At 39.5% G+C, this 17,157-nt stretch overlaps 1 protein-coding gene and 1 long non-coding RNA gene across 2 annotated transcripts; both read right to left on the reverse strand.

Moving 5' to 3' along the window:
- Window positions 1-8,245: 8,245 nt before the first annotated feature.
- On the reverse strand, window positions 8,246-10,551 carry LOC307161358. Its single transcript, XR_013821712.1, has 4 exons — window positions 10,402-10,551; window positions 9,984-10,137; window positions 9,622-9,775; window positions 8,246-9,512 (listed from the first exon to the last, which is right to left on the reverse strand). It is a non-coding gene; the product is annotated as an uncharacterized lncRNA (long non-coding RNA).
- Window positions 10,552-13,550: 2,999 nt separating this feature from the next.
- Window positions 13,551-16,438, reverse strand: LOC307161346 (uncharacterized protein). Its single transcript, XM_079875994.1, has 4 exons — window positions 16,146-16,438; window positions 15,611-15,994; window positions 15,332-15,382; window positions 13,551-15,239 (listed from the first exon to the last, which is right to left on the reverse strand). Exons 1-4 carry the CDS (start codon window positions 16,189-16,191, stop codon window positions 15,151-15,153), a joined length of 570 nt encoding a protein of 189 aa, XP_079732120.1. The 5' UTR covers window positions 16,192-16,438; the 3' UTR covers window positions 13,551-15,150.
- Window positions 16,439-17,157: the final 719 nt, after the last annotated feature.

Genomic DNA, 17,157 nt, shown 5'->3' on the forward strand with positions numbered 1-17,157 from the left:
AGGCCCATTTTATTAGAAATCTGTTGGGTACGTACATTTTGTATTATTAGATTCACGTGCTAGAGTTTTACTTGTTTGACATGAATGAACCGAAAGAAATGATGCCCACATTGTCAACTGAAATTGGCTAACTGAGTTTGGCTAAAATTAGCTAGTAGGCTAAAAGTTAATTTGAACTTATACAACGGTATACCATAGTATAAAGTATGTTTAATGATACAGTCAAAGTTATTACTGTAAATTATTAATGTAGCCTTTTGAGAGTTTCTTTCAGAAAGTAAATTATCTGAAGTAGAATGAAATTAGCTGGATTTGAACATGTATGTTTTCAGTAACTGCTTTAAAAATATTTTGTAATTTTAGAATTGCTAAACATGTCTATTCAGGGGACATCACAGCCCACCTGTCTTTATCAGAAATGTCCTGTTCACTTTCTCACTGTTACACACCTAGTTAAGGGTCTTTCTCAAGGGCACCACAGTGGTATTGAAGAGGCAGGGGACAAATGCTGTTTTGAATTTAGCTGAAGACCATAAAAATATTTTGAAAATAAGTGCATGTCATTTACCTCATTTTTAATTTTCATTTATTTTAAAAAGAAATATATTCTCTTCCCTTAGATGCTGTGAAGAGGTGGAGCCCACATGCTACAGACACTGAAATTGATGCAGCAATGGCAGAACACCTGAAACACGCTCCTGGAAGAGCTGGGGGTGGTGGATACAAAAAATGAGCCAAACAATGTGTTTAAGGGATAGTTCACCCAAAAATGAAAATTGTCATCATTTACTCAACCTCATGTTTCAAACCTGTATAACTTTCTATGCTAAACACAAAGATATTTAGAAGAATGTTTGTAACCAAGCAGATGTCGCTTCCCATTAATAATCATTTTTTCTCCAATAATGGTAGTCAGTGGATGCTCTATTTGCTTGGTTACAAACATTCTTCAAAATATCTTCTTTTGTGTTCAGCAGAAGAAAGAAACTCATACAGGTTTGGAATTTGGTGAGTAAATTACATAATTTTCATTTTTGGGTGAACTATCTTTATATAACTAGATGTACCGCATCGCGGTACAAAGTATGACCGCCGCTCAGGCCTGCACTGGCTTTCCACAAAAATAAATGACGTGGAGTAATTTGGCTGTATTGCGTGTTTATGTATATACCTAAAAAAAGTAATAGTATGTGCATGTCTGTCTGTGTGTGTGTGTGTGTGTGTGTGTGTGTGTGTGTGTGTTTGTTTGTGTATGTGTGTGTCAGTGTGTGTGTGTGTGTGTGTGTGTGTGTGTCTGTGCGTGTATGTATGTGTGCGCGTGTGTGTTTGTGTGTCTGTGCATGTGGATTTGTATGTGTGTGTATGGGTGTGTGTCTGTGCGTGTGGATGTCAGTGTGTGTGCATGCTTGCATTTGTTTGTATTCCTGCATGTGTGTGTGTGACAGTATCATCCTAAACCAGCAACCCTTCGCTCAACAGCACCATCTACAGGCCGATGAGTGTACAGTCACTAAATGTGCACATAAATGAATTTATTTTATACTCCCCCCCTCCCCCCCATGGATGAAATTCTACAAAACTTAGCAGAGGATACCCCCAGAGGATGTCAAGTTAATCATACACATGAAATATGGTGCAGTTCTGAACATCTCCACTGAAGATAGGGGCGATTGAAGCAGGATAATATTGCATTTTCATTTTTTATGGGAGGGGCGCAAATCACAAATGAGTGATTATGGGCTAGGTTGATGTGGGCCCTTAAGAGTGGGCCCTACATACCATAAAAATTTCTTCATCCTCGGTGCCACGGTTCAGGTAGTTATTTAGGAAAAACTGCATTTTTTTTGGGTTTGGGGGGGCCCAGCGCGGGGGGGGAGTGGCCCCCGGGGACCAAACAAAATTTTTCCGTAGAAGTGTAGTGGGTCTACATGCCCACCAAATTTCATGTTCCCCGGTGCTTCGGTGTCCCTGGTATCGTTGACGAAAAATTTACGGGGGCCCCAGTGCGGGGGGGGGAAGTGGCCCCCGGGGACCAAACGAAATTTTTCCGTAAAAGTCTAGTAGACCAACATACCATAAAAATTTCTTCATCCTCGGTGCCACGGTTCAGGTAGTTATTTAGGAAAAACTGCATTTTTTTGGGTTTGGGGGGGCCCAGCGCGGGGGGGGAGTGGCCCCCGGGGACCAAACGAAATTTTTCCTTAGAAGTCTAGTGGGGCTACATGCCCACCAAATTTCATGTTCCCCGGTGCTTCGGTGTCCCTGGTATCGTTGACGAAAAATTTACGGGGGCCCCAGCGCGAGGGGGGAAGTGGCCCCCGGAGACCAAACGAAATTTTTCCGTAAAAGTCTAGTTGACCAACATACCATAAAAATTTCTTCATCCTCGGTGCCACGGTTCAGGTAGTTATTTAGGAAAAACTGAATTTTTTTGGGTTTGGGGGGGCCCAGCGCGGGGGGGGGGGGGGGGGGGGAGTGGCCCCCGGGGACCAAATGAAATTTTTCCTTAGAAGTCTAGTGGGGCTACATGCCCACCAAATTTCATGTTCCCCGGTGCTTCGGTGTCCCTGGTATCGTTGACGAAAAATTTACGGGGGCCCCAGCGCGGGGGGGGGGGAAGTGGCCCCCGGGGACCAAACGAAATTTTTCCGTAAAAGTCTAGTACACCAACATACCATAAAAATTTCTTCATCCTCGGTGCCACGGTTCAGGTAGTTATTTAGGAAAAACTGCATTTTTTGGGGTTTGGGGGGGCCCAGCGCGCGGGCGGGGAGTGGCCCCCGGGGACCAAACGAAATTTTTCCTTAGAAGTCTAGTGGGGCTACATGCCCACCAAATTTCATGTTCCCCGGTGCTTCGGTGTCCCTGGTATCGTTGACGAAAAATTTACGGGGGCCCCAGCGCGGGGGGGGGGGAAGTGGCCCCCGGGGACCAAACGAAATTTTTCCGTAAAAGTCTAGTACACCAACATACCATAAAAATTTCTTCATCCTCGGTGCCACGGTTCAGGTAGTTATTTAGGAAAAACTGCATTTTTTGGGGTTTGGGGGGGCCCAGCGCGCGGGGGGGGAGTGGCCCCCGGGGACCAAATGAAATTTTTCCTTAGAAGTCTAGTGGGGCTACATGCCCACCAAATTTCATGTTCCCCGGTGCTTCGGTGTCCCTGGTATCGTTGACGAAAAATTTACGGGGGCCCCAGCGCGGGGGGGGGAAGTGGCCCCCGGGGACCAAACGAAATTTTTCCGTAAAAGTATAGTAGACCAACATACCATAAAAATTTCTTCATCCTCGGTGCCACGGTTCAGGTAGTTATTTAGGAAAAACTGCATTTTTTAGGGTTTGGGGGGGGCCCAGCGCGGGGTGGGAGTGGCCCCCAGGGACCAAACGAAATTTTTCCGTAAAAGTCTAGTACACCAACATACCATAAAAATTTCTTCATCCTCGGTGCCACGGTTCAGGTAGTTATTTAGGAAAAACTGCATTTTTTGGGGTTTGGGGGGGCCCAGCGCGGGGGGGGAGTGGCCCCCGGGGACCAAACGAAATTTTTCCTTAGAAGTCTAGTGGGGCTACATGCCCACCAAATTTCATGTTCCCCGGTGCTTCGGTGTCCCTGGTATCGTTGACGAAAAATTTACGGGGGCCCCAGCGCGAGGGGGGAAGTGGCCCCCGGAGACCAAACGAAATTTTTCCGTAAAAGTCTAGTTGACCAACATACCATAAAAATTTCTTCATCCTCGGTGCCACGGTTCAGGTAGTTATTTAGGAAAAACTGCATTTTTTTGGGTTTGGGGGGGCCCAGCGCGGGGGGGGGGGGAGTGGCCCCCGGGGACCAAACGAAATTTTTCCTTAGAAGTCTAGTGGGGCTACATGCCCACCAAATTTCATGTTCCCCGGTGCTTCGGTGTCCCTGGTATCGTTGACGAAAAATTTACGGGGGCCCCAGCGCGGGGGGGGGGGGGAAGTGGCCCCCGGGGACCAAACGAAATTTTTCCGTAAAAGTCTAGTACACCAACATACCATAAAAATTTCTTCATCCTCGGTGCCACGGTTCAGGTAGTTATTTAGGAAAAACTGCATTTTTTGGGGTTTGGGGGGGCCCAGCGCGCGGGGGGGGAGTGGCCCCCGGGGACCAAACGAAATTTTTCCTTAGAAGTCTAGTGGGGCTACATGCCCACCAAATTTCATGTTCCCCGGTGCTTCGGTGTCCCTGGTATCGTTGACGAAAAATTTACGGGGGCCCCAGCGCGGGGGGGGGGAAGTGGCCCCCGGGGACCAAACGAAATTTTTCCGTAAAAGTATAGTAGACCAACATACCATAAAAATTTCTTCATCCTCGGTGCCACGGTTCAGGTAGTTATTTAGGAAAAACTGCATTTTTTGGGGTTTGGGGGGGGCCCAGCGCGGGGTGGGAGTGGCCCCCAGGGACCAAACGAAATTTTTCCGTAAAAGTCTAGTACACCAACATACCATAAAAATTTCTTCATCCTCGGTGCCACGGTTCAGGTAGTTATTTAGGAAAAACTGCATTTTTTGGGGTTTGGGGGGGCCCAGCGCGGGGGGGGAGTGGCCCCCGGGGACCAAACGAAATTTTTCCTTAGAAGTCTAGTGGGGCTACATGCCCACCAAATTTCATGTTCCCCGGTGTTTCGGTGTCCCTGGTATCGTTGACGAAAAATTTACGGGGGCCCCAGCGCGGGGGGGGAAGTGGCCCCCGGGGACCAAACAAAATTTTTCCGTAAAAGTCTAGTAGACCAACATACCATAAAAATTTCTTCATCCTCGGTGCCACGGTTCAGGTAGTTATTTAGGAAAAACTGCATTTTTGGGGGTTTGGGGGGGCCCAGCGCGGGGTGGGAGTGGCCCCCGGGGACCAAACGAAATTTTTCCTTAGAAGTCTAGTGGGGCTACATGCCCACCAAATTTCATGTTCCCCGGTGCTTCGGTGTCCCTGGTATCGTTGACGAAAAATTCAGTAAGGTGACGGAAAAAAAAAAAAAAAAAAACTTTGACAATCCCTATATGACCGCTTTCGCTAGCTACGCTAGCGGCGGTCATAATAATTCAGTATTTTGCTATTGGTATTTAGTTTGGTTAACAAATCGAGAACTTAGAATTATAAGGTTCTATCTCCGTTTATTGTAGTTTATTGAGGATCAAAGTTTTTAAACTCGGTTTATGTTTTGTGAGATGGAACCTTTTATTTTATTAATAACTACTAACAAAATATTTTTTTTACAAAAATAACACCACACAGGCATTAATAAACACCTAATGAATCAGATTGTCAAAAACTCAATTTCGACCAAAAGTGGAGATAGAACCTTATAATTCTAAGCTCACGAAATGTTAAACATTGAAAAAAATAAAGAGAAATTTGGGCTGTTCAAGATCAATAAAATGTTGTGCTTAATCAGAACATGCTTCTTTTTTGCTTATGTCCACAAATAATGTGTTATTGTTTTTGATGTACACCACGTGATTAAAACGTTTTATTGACGTTCAGGTCTGACTGGACCAATTTTGGACCTTTTTAGAACCTTTGTCAAGATGTGTAAACCTCAAGACTTGATTGTCTTTCACGATGTTACACAATAGGTGTGTGATTATTTTATATGCAGGCTTATACACTTAAATTATGCAGCAACACATTTAAACACATATGACGACGCATTTAGACGTCCAGGGACGCGCAGAAGAGACGTGGAATTCACGGCCAGAAAAGACGTGGAATTCACGGCCAGAAAAGACGTCGGTTCAACTTCCATTTTGGAACTATTTTTCAACCATGACGGGACGTCTCGGACGGACGTCTTTTCAACGGTCATTAAACGTCCAAATGTTTGCTGGGTTCGTTTGTCGTCGATCACGTGACTCTAGTAAACCAATACACACCCCGATACGAGGCTTCACTAGAAATTAGGCTTGTTCGACTTGAACCGGCGCTGTACAGACCGATCGGTTTATGACATTAAAGTACCGCGAGAGCAATTCAAAAGTATAAGGAGCCGTCTGCTCTCTATTCGCTCTCGCGGTATTTTGATGTCATTCACTCACCCATCGGTTTGTGCAGCGCCGATTCAAATCGAACATGTGTCGCATGTGCGATACGCACATCGAAGCTTCAGTGTCATACGTAACATCACTAACCCAGAGTAAAAAGTGGACAGGTTGTAAGTCATGTGACTTACATAATATGACAATGACCAACCCCAGTTAAGAAAGTGAACGCCACCCTCTGTATGTTTTGTGTGTTAGTCAGAGTAATTTAGTTAGGGTGTTGACGCTGAAGAGTTGATGTCTTTTCTTTTCTTTCTTTTATTAGTTAGATTAGAGATTTAATTACAAGTTAGAATGAGTTTTGTTTTGTTTTGTTCTTTTCTTTTCTTTCGCTTCACTAATTGCGTCCCTTTTTTTCTCTTGGGTTATTTAGGCTATCTGATTTTTTTTGATCTGTAAATAATTTGCTTATTTTTTTCTTGCTTATATTCTATTATTATTATTCTATTATTATATTATTATTACTATTATACATCTTGTTGTATAATAACTTAATTTCTGTATAATAAATTATGTTTCTTTCGCACTAATTTGTTGTGTTGTCTCTTGCCACCCTATCACACCAAATTTTATCACAATCTCAATGTTACCTCAAATCAGCAAACAAATCAGTTTTTTAGCTATTATGATTTCTTTCTGAGTGTGAGAATGTAGAGTGCGCTGTTTAGGGCATAGAATTTAGTAGGGACGCTAGGGATGTGTCCCTACCAATATCCAGTGACACTGATTTGTCCCTACTACCCCTAGCAATAATTTCGATCAAAATGTCTTGTGGTTTTTATGTATTAATTAGCCTACTTATTTTACTTAAATTTTGCTGCCGCTAGGGTGCGTCTAGATTTCTAGGCTAGATAACAACATGAGCCTTTGAATGTGAACATATTTTGTCTATGAATTTTTAATAGAATTTTTCGTGTGAAGAATGCTACAATTTAGCGGGTAGAAGTTTGATACAGTTAGACTTTGTGTGAGAGCACTTTGTGGCATGGGCGTAGGTTTAGGGGGGGACGCCCAGATAGCAGGCAGACGTCGATTCAACGTTGATTCTTAGTTGTAAAGGTTAGTATCAATCATCAATCAAATTTCAACGTTGGATCAATCTTTACTATTTATTACGTTGAAAATAAAACATTGATTCAATGTTGAAATGCGGTTGAATGGCGTGTCTGACGTTGATTCAACGTTAATTCGATGAGCAAAGTGATGTTGTTTCAATGTCAGGAGAGACGTCGTTTCCATGTTGGTTCAATGTCAGTTTGCTAGGTACTAGTCCCAATCAATATTTTGAGATGACAAATTTGTCCCCACCAATATTTAGCAAGCTCCTTTGAACTGCTATTTGGATCTTTGCGCTGCTATTTGGATCGATTCCAACGGCCAAAACAACGACAGTACAAGAAACGCCGTAATTTGATTGGCGGCGGTGAATCTGACAGGCTACACGCGCGGGCCGGGACTACTTTTGTGCTTGCACTGGCAGCGAGCGGGTGGTGTGTGTGTGTGTGCGCGCGCGCGTCGACGACGCCGACGGTAAGTTACCAGGGCTGTCTCTCTGCCACATACAAAGGCCAGAGTAAAACATTTTAATATTCCGTTTTTTGCCACTTTTTGTACTTTGTAGATAGATCAGCTATGCCACCCAAGAAGAAGAAAGGGGACATACGAAGCTTTTTCATAAAGCAGAGTGCAAGTAGGCAAAATAACTAGCCACACAAATAAACTAGCAGTAGTAGTGACTGACCAGGCTTTCAAATGCAGATTCTACTGTGGAAAATAGTATTGGTGATAGTATGTCCCAGATAGCAAACTGACATTGAATCAACGTGGAAACGACGTTTCTCGTGACATCGAAACAACGTTGATCTCCGACGTTGATCCGGCATCACTTTGCTCATCGAATTAACGTTGAATCAACGTCAGACACGCCATTCAAAACTAACGGAAAATCAACGCAATTGGTTTGCTTTCCTAACGTTGAAACGATGTTGATTTCAAGTTGTTGAAATTACGTTATAGAATCAACATAAAATCGATCTAATTGGTTTGCTTACCTAACGTTAAAAGGATGTTGATTTCAATTGTGTAAATTGCGTTATTATAAACACATTTTCTACTTGTTTTAAAAATCTATCACTTATTTGATAAATTAGTCTGTATAGGTAATCATTTATTAAACACACGTCACATTCAGTTAACATTGCTTTATTATTTATACAAAATATACATTTACAAATACATTTTTAAATCTTCTGTATACAAACCCTAAGAGTAATATAGAAAAAAGCATTTACACTCAAAATACACAGACATTCCACATTCAGGCATTCTTTCTAAGCCTCAACCAAATGCAATTCAATGTACAAAATGTCCTTGACATTTATAATTACATACAGTATTATAGCCTATGATGTATTATTATAGCAAAACCGTTGACAGTGGAGTTTGTAGATATATGTGTTAAATAACAAATAATAATTAAATACCGTGTACAGCAATCGATTAGTACATTGGGTTTAATTTGTCGTTTAATGATCTCATATGTGTTGTTAGTACCGAGAAATTTCACGTGAATAAATACTTAGTACGTGGGTGGCGTACTTCAATGTCCAGTACGTGGTATAACATTTGCTCCATTATATGGTGAGAAATCCTGTAATGTTTTCCTCAAAAACCTTGAAAGAAAGACATGGACATCTTGGATGACATGGGGGTGAGTAAATTGTCAGGAATTTTTTATTTGAAACTGAACTAATCCTTTAATATATTACTAATATGTCTGTTTCGCAAAATCATCGTAAATCATCGTAGATCTACGAGTGCTCTGGAGTAATAGTAAATCATGTAGTGCTTTATATACACTTGTCTTGATTGCTAATACACATCTGATGACGATTATTAGGTTAAACGTTCACGGATACGATTATATCATTTTCAGGACTTCGCAAATGGACAGCGACTCTTAAGTAGCACGTAGTGTTCTCGCGCGTTAATGTTAAGTGCATTTTTGGGATTTCCGTAATCTTGCACGTAGAGAGCTAAGGCCAGAGCAGTCAGACTCAGAAGATTTTGAGAAATGCGATTCGAGTAGGAACCACAAACGGATTTGTAAAATTCGTATTTAATGTATTTTTGTTTTTGTTTTTTTTGCAGTTCACACTTGCTAAATCTTTTCGCATTTCAATCGGACATGCAATATTGTTTGTATTCCAAGCAATCTATATATGCAAAATTTGTCCAAAAAGGTGTAACTTGTGTTGTTGGAGACAAAAAGAGAAAAAAGTTTGCAATTCCAAAAAAAAAAAAAAAAAAAAAACTGTCACAGGTGCTCAGTTTTGCTATTATAATACCTTAACATGATAGTAATAAGCCATCTGCAAAAGCAGAGAGGTTGGTGTGGTGTACAGTAGTAGGCTACATCTGTAGTTCCAGGTCAGCATCTGGAGATCTGCATTCAGCTGGAGAATATCAAATAAAATAAAAATAGATAAGCGTCATTGGTTCATTCAGCCCGCGCTCATTTAAGAACGACCAATCAGCGTGTATGTTTTGTCTAGAATAGCCTACCTCAAGTTCGAGTTCCTATGCTTCCTATGACGCTTCCTACGAACTCTCAGTTGTCTTCCACCATCTCGTCTATTCCTACGACCTGCACGGCTGAAATCCAAATCCACTGGTCAAGTGAGTGATGAGCTTTCGAGATATAATCAACCTATAAATCCTGCAAAGTACAAAGACACAGTTTTTCCTCACAAAGAAAAAACGGTCAGGTAAACCACAACGGTTGAAAAGTTGTTGTTTTTTCACACAAAGTAGGCTATTGCTTTTGTCGTTATTTATATTTGCTGCTATGCATGTATAATATGTAGTGGGTTAAAATGAGATTTTTGTTTAAAAAAAATGTGTATGTTTTGTCTAGAATAGCCTACCTCAAGTTCGAGTTCCTATGCTTCCTATGACGCTTCCTACGAACTCTCAGTTGTCTTCCACCATCTCGTCTATTCCTACGACCTGCACGGCTGAAATCCAAATCCACTGGTCAAGTGAGTGATGAGCTTTTGAGATATAATCAACCTATAAATCCTGCAAAGTACAAAGACACAGTTTTTCCTCACAAAGAAAAAACGGTCAGGTAAACCACAATGGTTGAAAAGTTGTTGTTTTTTCACACAAAGTAGGCTATTGCTTTTGTCGTTATTTATATTTGCTGCTATGCATGTATAATAGGTAGTGGGTTAAAATGAGATTTTTGTTTAAAAAAAACTTGCATGCCTAAAGTTGTTGAGCCCCTGAACCATTTAGCATTAATAAGTAAACAAGTATAGATATACATGCATGCATAAATACCTTTAAGTGGAACGAATAACTCTGCTGTATGGTGTCAGTCTCATTGCTGGCAAATACCTAAAAATAGACCTAGAGAAATAAAATGAATAAATAAAATATATTGTTGACCACAATATCTGTTAGCATAATAGTTCAAACAATTATAACTACAAGCAATGTAACATTATATTTGTAGCCTACCTCATTTAGTTGATTATTTACCCTATAGAACTTTTCTCACTGAAACAGCCTGGGGTAATTTAAAAATGTTTAAACCTTAAATATTTCAGTAAAAAGCCAAGAGTGTTATACTGTAATATTACATATAATATTTTTAATATAATTTCAATAAACATATAATATACTTATAATTAATTTAACAACTCAAAGTATACACAATTTATCAGTATTTTAACAATTGAGAAACATGTTGGCCTATACAGATTAGTTATTACATACGGTGACGCATTGCTGCCACATACATATTATTTTTTTCCCCCAATTATGTCGTAATAACGAGATCTTATGTCGTTAAAACGACATCTTTTTCTCGTAATAACGAGATCTTATGTCGTTAAAACGACATCTTTTCTCGTAATAACGAGATCTTATGTCGTTAAAACGACATCTTTTTCTCGTAATAACGAGATCTTATGTCGTTAAAACGACATATTTTTCTCGTAATAACGAGATGTTATGTCGTTAAAACGACATCTTTTTTGCCCTTATAAGGACATGTGTAGTCATGTACAAAATATGCCTTTATCCACATAAAATTGACAGCCTATCGCGCCTTTATCACACGTTCAAAAAGCTTAAGCAAATAGTAGCAGCCCCCAATCATGAAATTAATCAATGAGGCCCTTTTTTGAAAATATATTTTATATAGGCTTTTTTATATTTTATATGTTTTTTTTAATATGATATATTATATAGGCCTAATAAGATTTATTTTTGTTAATAGGCTATATCTTCATCTTCATTACATAGAGATATAATTAAACAAAAAGTAGTCAAAACACATCTAACAGAACATAGCCTAAGTTGTTTATTTTTTACAACATTGTGTTCTTATTTTGTTTAATTAACGAAATGTCAATCTTCGTCTTTATAACAGAAGATAGCCTACAATACAATACAAAAATCTTCAAGATGTATAACGGATTGTCACCTTATAAACAGTACTTTTTTAATGGAATAATACACCCTTATAATAAAGAAAAAGCTTCAGTAATAAAGAATATGTTGTCCTTCCACAGAAACCCTTTATTATAAAGAAAATAGGTGGCTCTTAACGTGTCTTTCTATGGGAGGATGGCATTGCGGTGCACAGCAAATATTCAATGCATTCAATGCAAATATTCAATGGTATTCAATGCAAAACAAAAATGAAAAATACAAGTAGCCAATAAAATAAACAAATTATTGTGGCATTAATTAGCCCATAAACAATATTTATTTTAAAGCCTAAACGAATTTGTTTAAAGAAAAACACCAGCGTTGGGCATTTATCTGTATAGGCTAAGTGTTTCAGCCGCCCTTTTCAAACTGGCGCAATAAAATGCAACAGAATTTGATTAGTTAAATATGAAGAGGATTATCCGTCTGGCATGGCCGCTCGCTCTAACGTTAACCTAGATAAATGTTTGCTGTTATGAAGCGCATATCCAAGTGTTTGTGCGGAGTGTGGAGCGCGCAATATGACATGGATGGAGGCGCCGGTGGCATCACTCGCATTTTCCCATCAACAGTGGAAACAACTTAAAATACTCCATTTCTGGTCATACAGAAAATAATAATACATAAGTCGCAACTACTTTTATTTGGGTAAACTCACAACAACAAGAAAACGGTGTGCTTTTGTAAAATAAAATAAAACGAACAGGGCACGCTTTCATGATCTCTGTGAATTGGAGCGCGCCTCAAAAATGAACTGGAAAACAGTGTATAGACAAGCCTCACAGTCACAAACATGAGAAATATAACTATAAAGTTTATACAAAAAAATGTCCACCAACGAAAAAAAATCCAATCGAAAGCATATACGGTAGGCTATAGACTACCATCTGATTATGTAATCCTGTCCGTATGAAAGGCTCATACATTACAGCGGAGATGTATGGAGATACGTATGCAGGCAGCCTACACTGATTTAGAAAATAATAGTTCATTAATAAACAATTAAAATGCTTCGTTATTTTTTTTTCAGATACATTTATCATATCATTAGCATACTTTTGCCGGCGCTTTGCGGCAAGTTTTATGCATGCGCTTGAGCGCGGAATATAGGCTATAGCGTACATGCACCCAGCATTGAATATAAACGTGCGATTAGTTCTAATTGCTTAAATGAATGACTACTAGTCTAGAAAAATCCTTTAGTCTATGGCAACTCTAATCAATAGCCTACATTTAATATCTGACATTATTTCATTAGTAACTAGTATCCAGCTCTTCACATTTAATTAGTTGAGTTAGCATAATTAATAAACTAATAAAATAATAAAATAAAATTTAAATTTAAATTAAGATACTAACCATATATTTATATATATCATTGCTTATTCCACCACACAAAGGACTGTTTAAGGTGACAATCCGTTATACATGTGAAGATTGTAGGCTGTATCTAGAAGATTTTTGTATTGTATTGTATCTTCTGTTATAAAGACGAAGATTGACATTTCGTTAATTAAACAAAATAAGAACACAATGTTGTAAAATTTTCTGTTAGATGTGTTTTGACTACTTTTTGGTTAATTATATCTCTAGGTAATGAATGAAGATATAGCCTATTAACAAAAATAAATCTTATATAATATATATATAAAAAAACTTATAGGCCTATTTAAAATATATTTTCAAAAAAGGGCCTTATTGATTAATTTTGCATGATTGGGGGCTGCTACTATTTGCTTAAGCTTTTTGAACGTGTGATCAATTTTATGTGGATAAATGCATATTTTGTACATGACTACACATGTCCTTATAAGGGCAAAAAAAGGGCAAAAAAAGATGTTGTTTTAACGACATAACATCTCGTTATTACGAGAAAAAGATGTCGTTTTAACGACATAACATCTCGTTATTACGAGAAAAAGATGTCGTTTTAATGACATAACATCTCGTTATTACGAGAAAAAGATGTCGTTTTAACGACATAAGATCTCGTTATTACGAGAAAAGATGTCGTTAAAACGACATAAGATCTCGTTATTACGACATAATTGAGGGGAAAAAATAATATTATGTAAGTGGCAGCAATGCGTCACCGTAATTACAGATATTAGATACACAAATTATTACCTAAACTATATAACAATACTATATACTATATAATAATAACTGTAATTAATTTAGATTGACACAAAAAAATTAACAATTAAATAACAGATGATCTTCTGCCACTGCCACCATCTCTGTCTGGAGCGTAACGCAACCATTTTTTGACTGCCTCAGAAAAGTCTGCCTTGGAAGCCTCTTTACCTTGTGCTGTACTTCTCAATGCACCTGAAACATTATGGAACAAAATTAAACTCGCATTGCAGCATAGGGCTTTGACTTTTGCCTTTTCTTTTTGGTGATCAAAGATGAGTTTTAAGAGATACAATTATTGACTGCAGGGGAGTTTCCTAAATGATTTGGCAAAACTGTTAAACAAAGATAGTGTGAAAAGCTCTTTTAGTAGTTAGTCTATTACTTACGGAACATTATCTTCGAGAGATTTGAGGTCTCGAAGCTCCTCTTTTGTCCACGTCCTGCCCAGTTAAATGATGAAGCCAGATTGTTTGTCAAAATGTGGCTCAACATTTTCCTTACTGTGTCTTCCAGTTTATGACCACCCAGAAGTGACAGCTGGAAAAACTAATAAAAAAGAGATCAGTGTTCACATTAATTCCCATTTCCCAATTTTTTTTGCCATTCTCTGTGAATCTCTCATCAAAGTATTTCCATCCACAGACTCTAGACTGTGTTTGTGTGTGTGTGTGTGTGCGTGTGTGCGTGCGTGCGTGTGTGTGTTTGTGTGTGTGTGTTTTGTTTTTTTGCAAACATAAATGATTGCTTCCGGTGTCAAATGCTAGTTTGAGTATTTCTATTTCTGTGGATTTCCTGGGATTTTTACAGACAAGTGTCTCTAGCATTTACTCAGATTGGTGCCAAAAAATTAAAACATCCAGTGAAGTTCTATAGGTGAGAGATCAACAGAGAATGGCCTGACTCGTTCAAACTGACAAAGTCTACAGTAACCATATCAGTGTAAATGTTTCTACAGCATTATTTTCAGCATTATGTTTGGTATAGTACAGTCATCTCTAATGGTTTCTGTTTTAATGAAAACTGAATATGGGCAATCGTCTGGAAACAATAATCTTTGTTTTCTTTTTTCCATACTTATCAAGACCTGGATATTAAATCAAATTCCATATTTCCCAAACAGCGTAGGTTAAGTGTAATTGCATTACAAGATTTACCAATCTGTTTTTTTCTGTCTCGTCCAACCTCTCCAAAGCATCAAAATCTTCTAGAGACTGTAAAGGTAAACCTAAGCTGCATCCTATTTCTGGTTGAGGTAGAGGGACTCCCTGTAATTTTTGGATCATTGCCCTCTGCTCTTTCAGCTCTGCCTTAATTTCCAGGAGAGCTTTTAACACATTCCTCTTGAAAGGAGACAACTCTACAAATAAAGTAAATAAATATATTAATACTTTATTTGTATTAAGAGAGAGAAACTCTACTAGTTCATTAATAATCACCATCAGCAGAACAGGTTTACTGTTTAAATTGGAATGGAATTTTTGTTTTTGATTTATTACCGTTGGTATGTTCATTCTGTGTTTGTTGTGCTCTACTTGGATTTTCTGAAGAAAACAACACAACAGTTTTTTTCATACACTTAAAACTCACCTGTAAAACAATTAGTCTTAAAGAGGTTAGCAGTTTGAAGAATCACCTGAAAAGATGTCTGAGACAGTCGGACTGGAGTTGTGGTTCATGTATCTCTCTTTAAAAAAAAAAGTGACATTGCAGGAAAAGTTAGGATGGATGTCAACATTTATAGTGAATAAGTAGCCTACATTTAGCCTGTAAGTCCCACCTAAAAGAATAATGTCTTCCAAAATTAAGAAAGAACATAAAATCAACATAAATCTCCCCCCTAGGAAACTTAATGGTCTAATAAAAAGTTTCAAATAACTGTTTTCAAAATAGAAAAAATAGCTTTGATCATTACCATTGACCAGTTCAGTCAGTGTGCCCCGGTGTGCTCCGTGGTTTGCGTCTTGGTGTCCGCCGTAGTGTGTGCCCAGGTGTCCTCCGTTGTTCGTGTTTTGGTGTGATCCCTGGTGTCCGTCGTAGTGTGTGCCCAGGTGTCCTCCGTTGTTCGTGTTTTGGTGTGATCCCTGGTGTCTGTCGTAGTGTGTCCCCAGGAGTCCTACGTTGTTCGTGTTTTGGTGTGATCCCTGGTGTCTGTCGTAGTGTGTCCCCAGGAGTCCTACGTTGTGTGTGTTTTGGTGTGATCCCTGGTGTCCGCCGTAGTGTGTGTCCAGGTGTGCTTCGGTGTTCGTGTTTTGGTGTGATCCCTGGTGTCCGCCCTGGTGTACCCTGTGTGGATTTTCTGAGAAAAATGTGCAGTTTATTTATAGACTAAATAAATTTCTAAAAGGATATTACAGGATTTGTGGATCTGGAAGTGCAATTATAACAGCTGTGATACAATGTAAAAGAGGCAAAACATTTTTTTTAAAGAATAACATTGCAACACATACCTAGTGAATAGAGGCTTGAGACAGCTGGACTGGTCTCAAAGATCATGTGACTTTCTGAAATAATTATGATCAAGTTAAATTAACAGCAGGGTTTTGCGTAATACAATTGTGTGCTTTGAATTCATTCAGTCATGTTTGATAATCAATAAAGGCGGACTTTTGTGAACTTTCTCAATTAGTGGATTTCAATGATGTTGCTGTTAAGGACACTTCGAAACGGGTTAAATTAACCGTTCGTTCAAGGATGCCTGAGAAAAGAATACAGTTTTCTCTGGCCCAATATATAGACTATGCTGAGCTGCTCATCATTTACTGTGAGTTTTTTACAGGGGCTCCAGCCCCTGACCAGCATCCAGTGTCGGCTACAGCCCCTGACCAGCATCCAGTGTCGGCTACAGCCCCTGACCAGCATCCAGTGTCGGCTACAGCCCCTGACCAGCATCCAGTGTCGGCTACAGCCCCTGACCAGCATCCAGTGTCGGCTACAGCCCCTGACCAGCATCCAGTGTCGGCTACAGCCCCTGACCAGCATCCAGTGTCGGCTACAGCCCCTGACCAGCATCCAGTGTCGGCTACAGCCCCTGACCAGCATCCAGTGTCGGCTACAGCCCCTGACCAGCATCCAGTGTCGGCTACAGCCCCTGACCAGCATCCAGTGTCGGCTACAGCCCCTGACCAGCATCCAGTGTCGGCTACAGCCCCTGACCAGCATCCAGTGTCGGCTACAGCCCCTGACCAGCATCCAGTGTCGGCTACAGCCCCTGACCAGCATCCCGTAAGGCCGCTCCATTTCACAAACCCATATATACTGTATATGTCCATCCAATTTTATGACAGGTTCAGTGCATTTCAAATTAAATTCAATGGGAATTTACTTTTAAAGTTTTTTTTTTTTTTTTTTTAAAGATTTGAATCGCCTTGAAATTCAGGGACATATGATCATGAAGAGTTTTTTCTTAAAATTAACTACAAAAACAGTTTAATTAGACTTCCATAATACCTGGAATGTCAA

This window comes from Squalius cephalus (genome assembly GCF_949319135.1).
Source record: "Squalius cephalus genome assembly, chromosome: 7".
NCBI lineage: Eukaryota > Metazoa > Chordata > Actinopteri > Cypriniformes > Leuciscidae > Squalius > Squalius cephalus.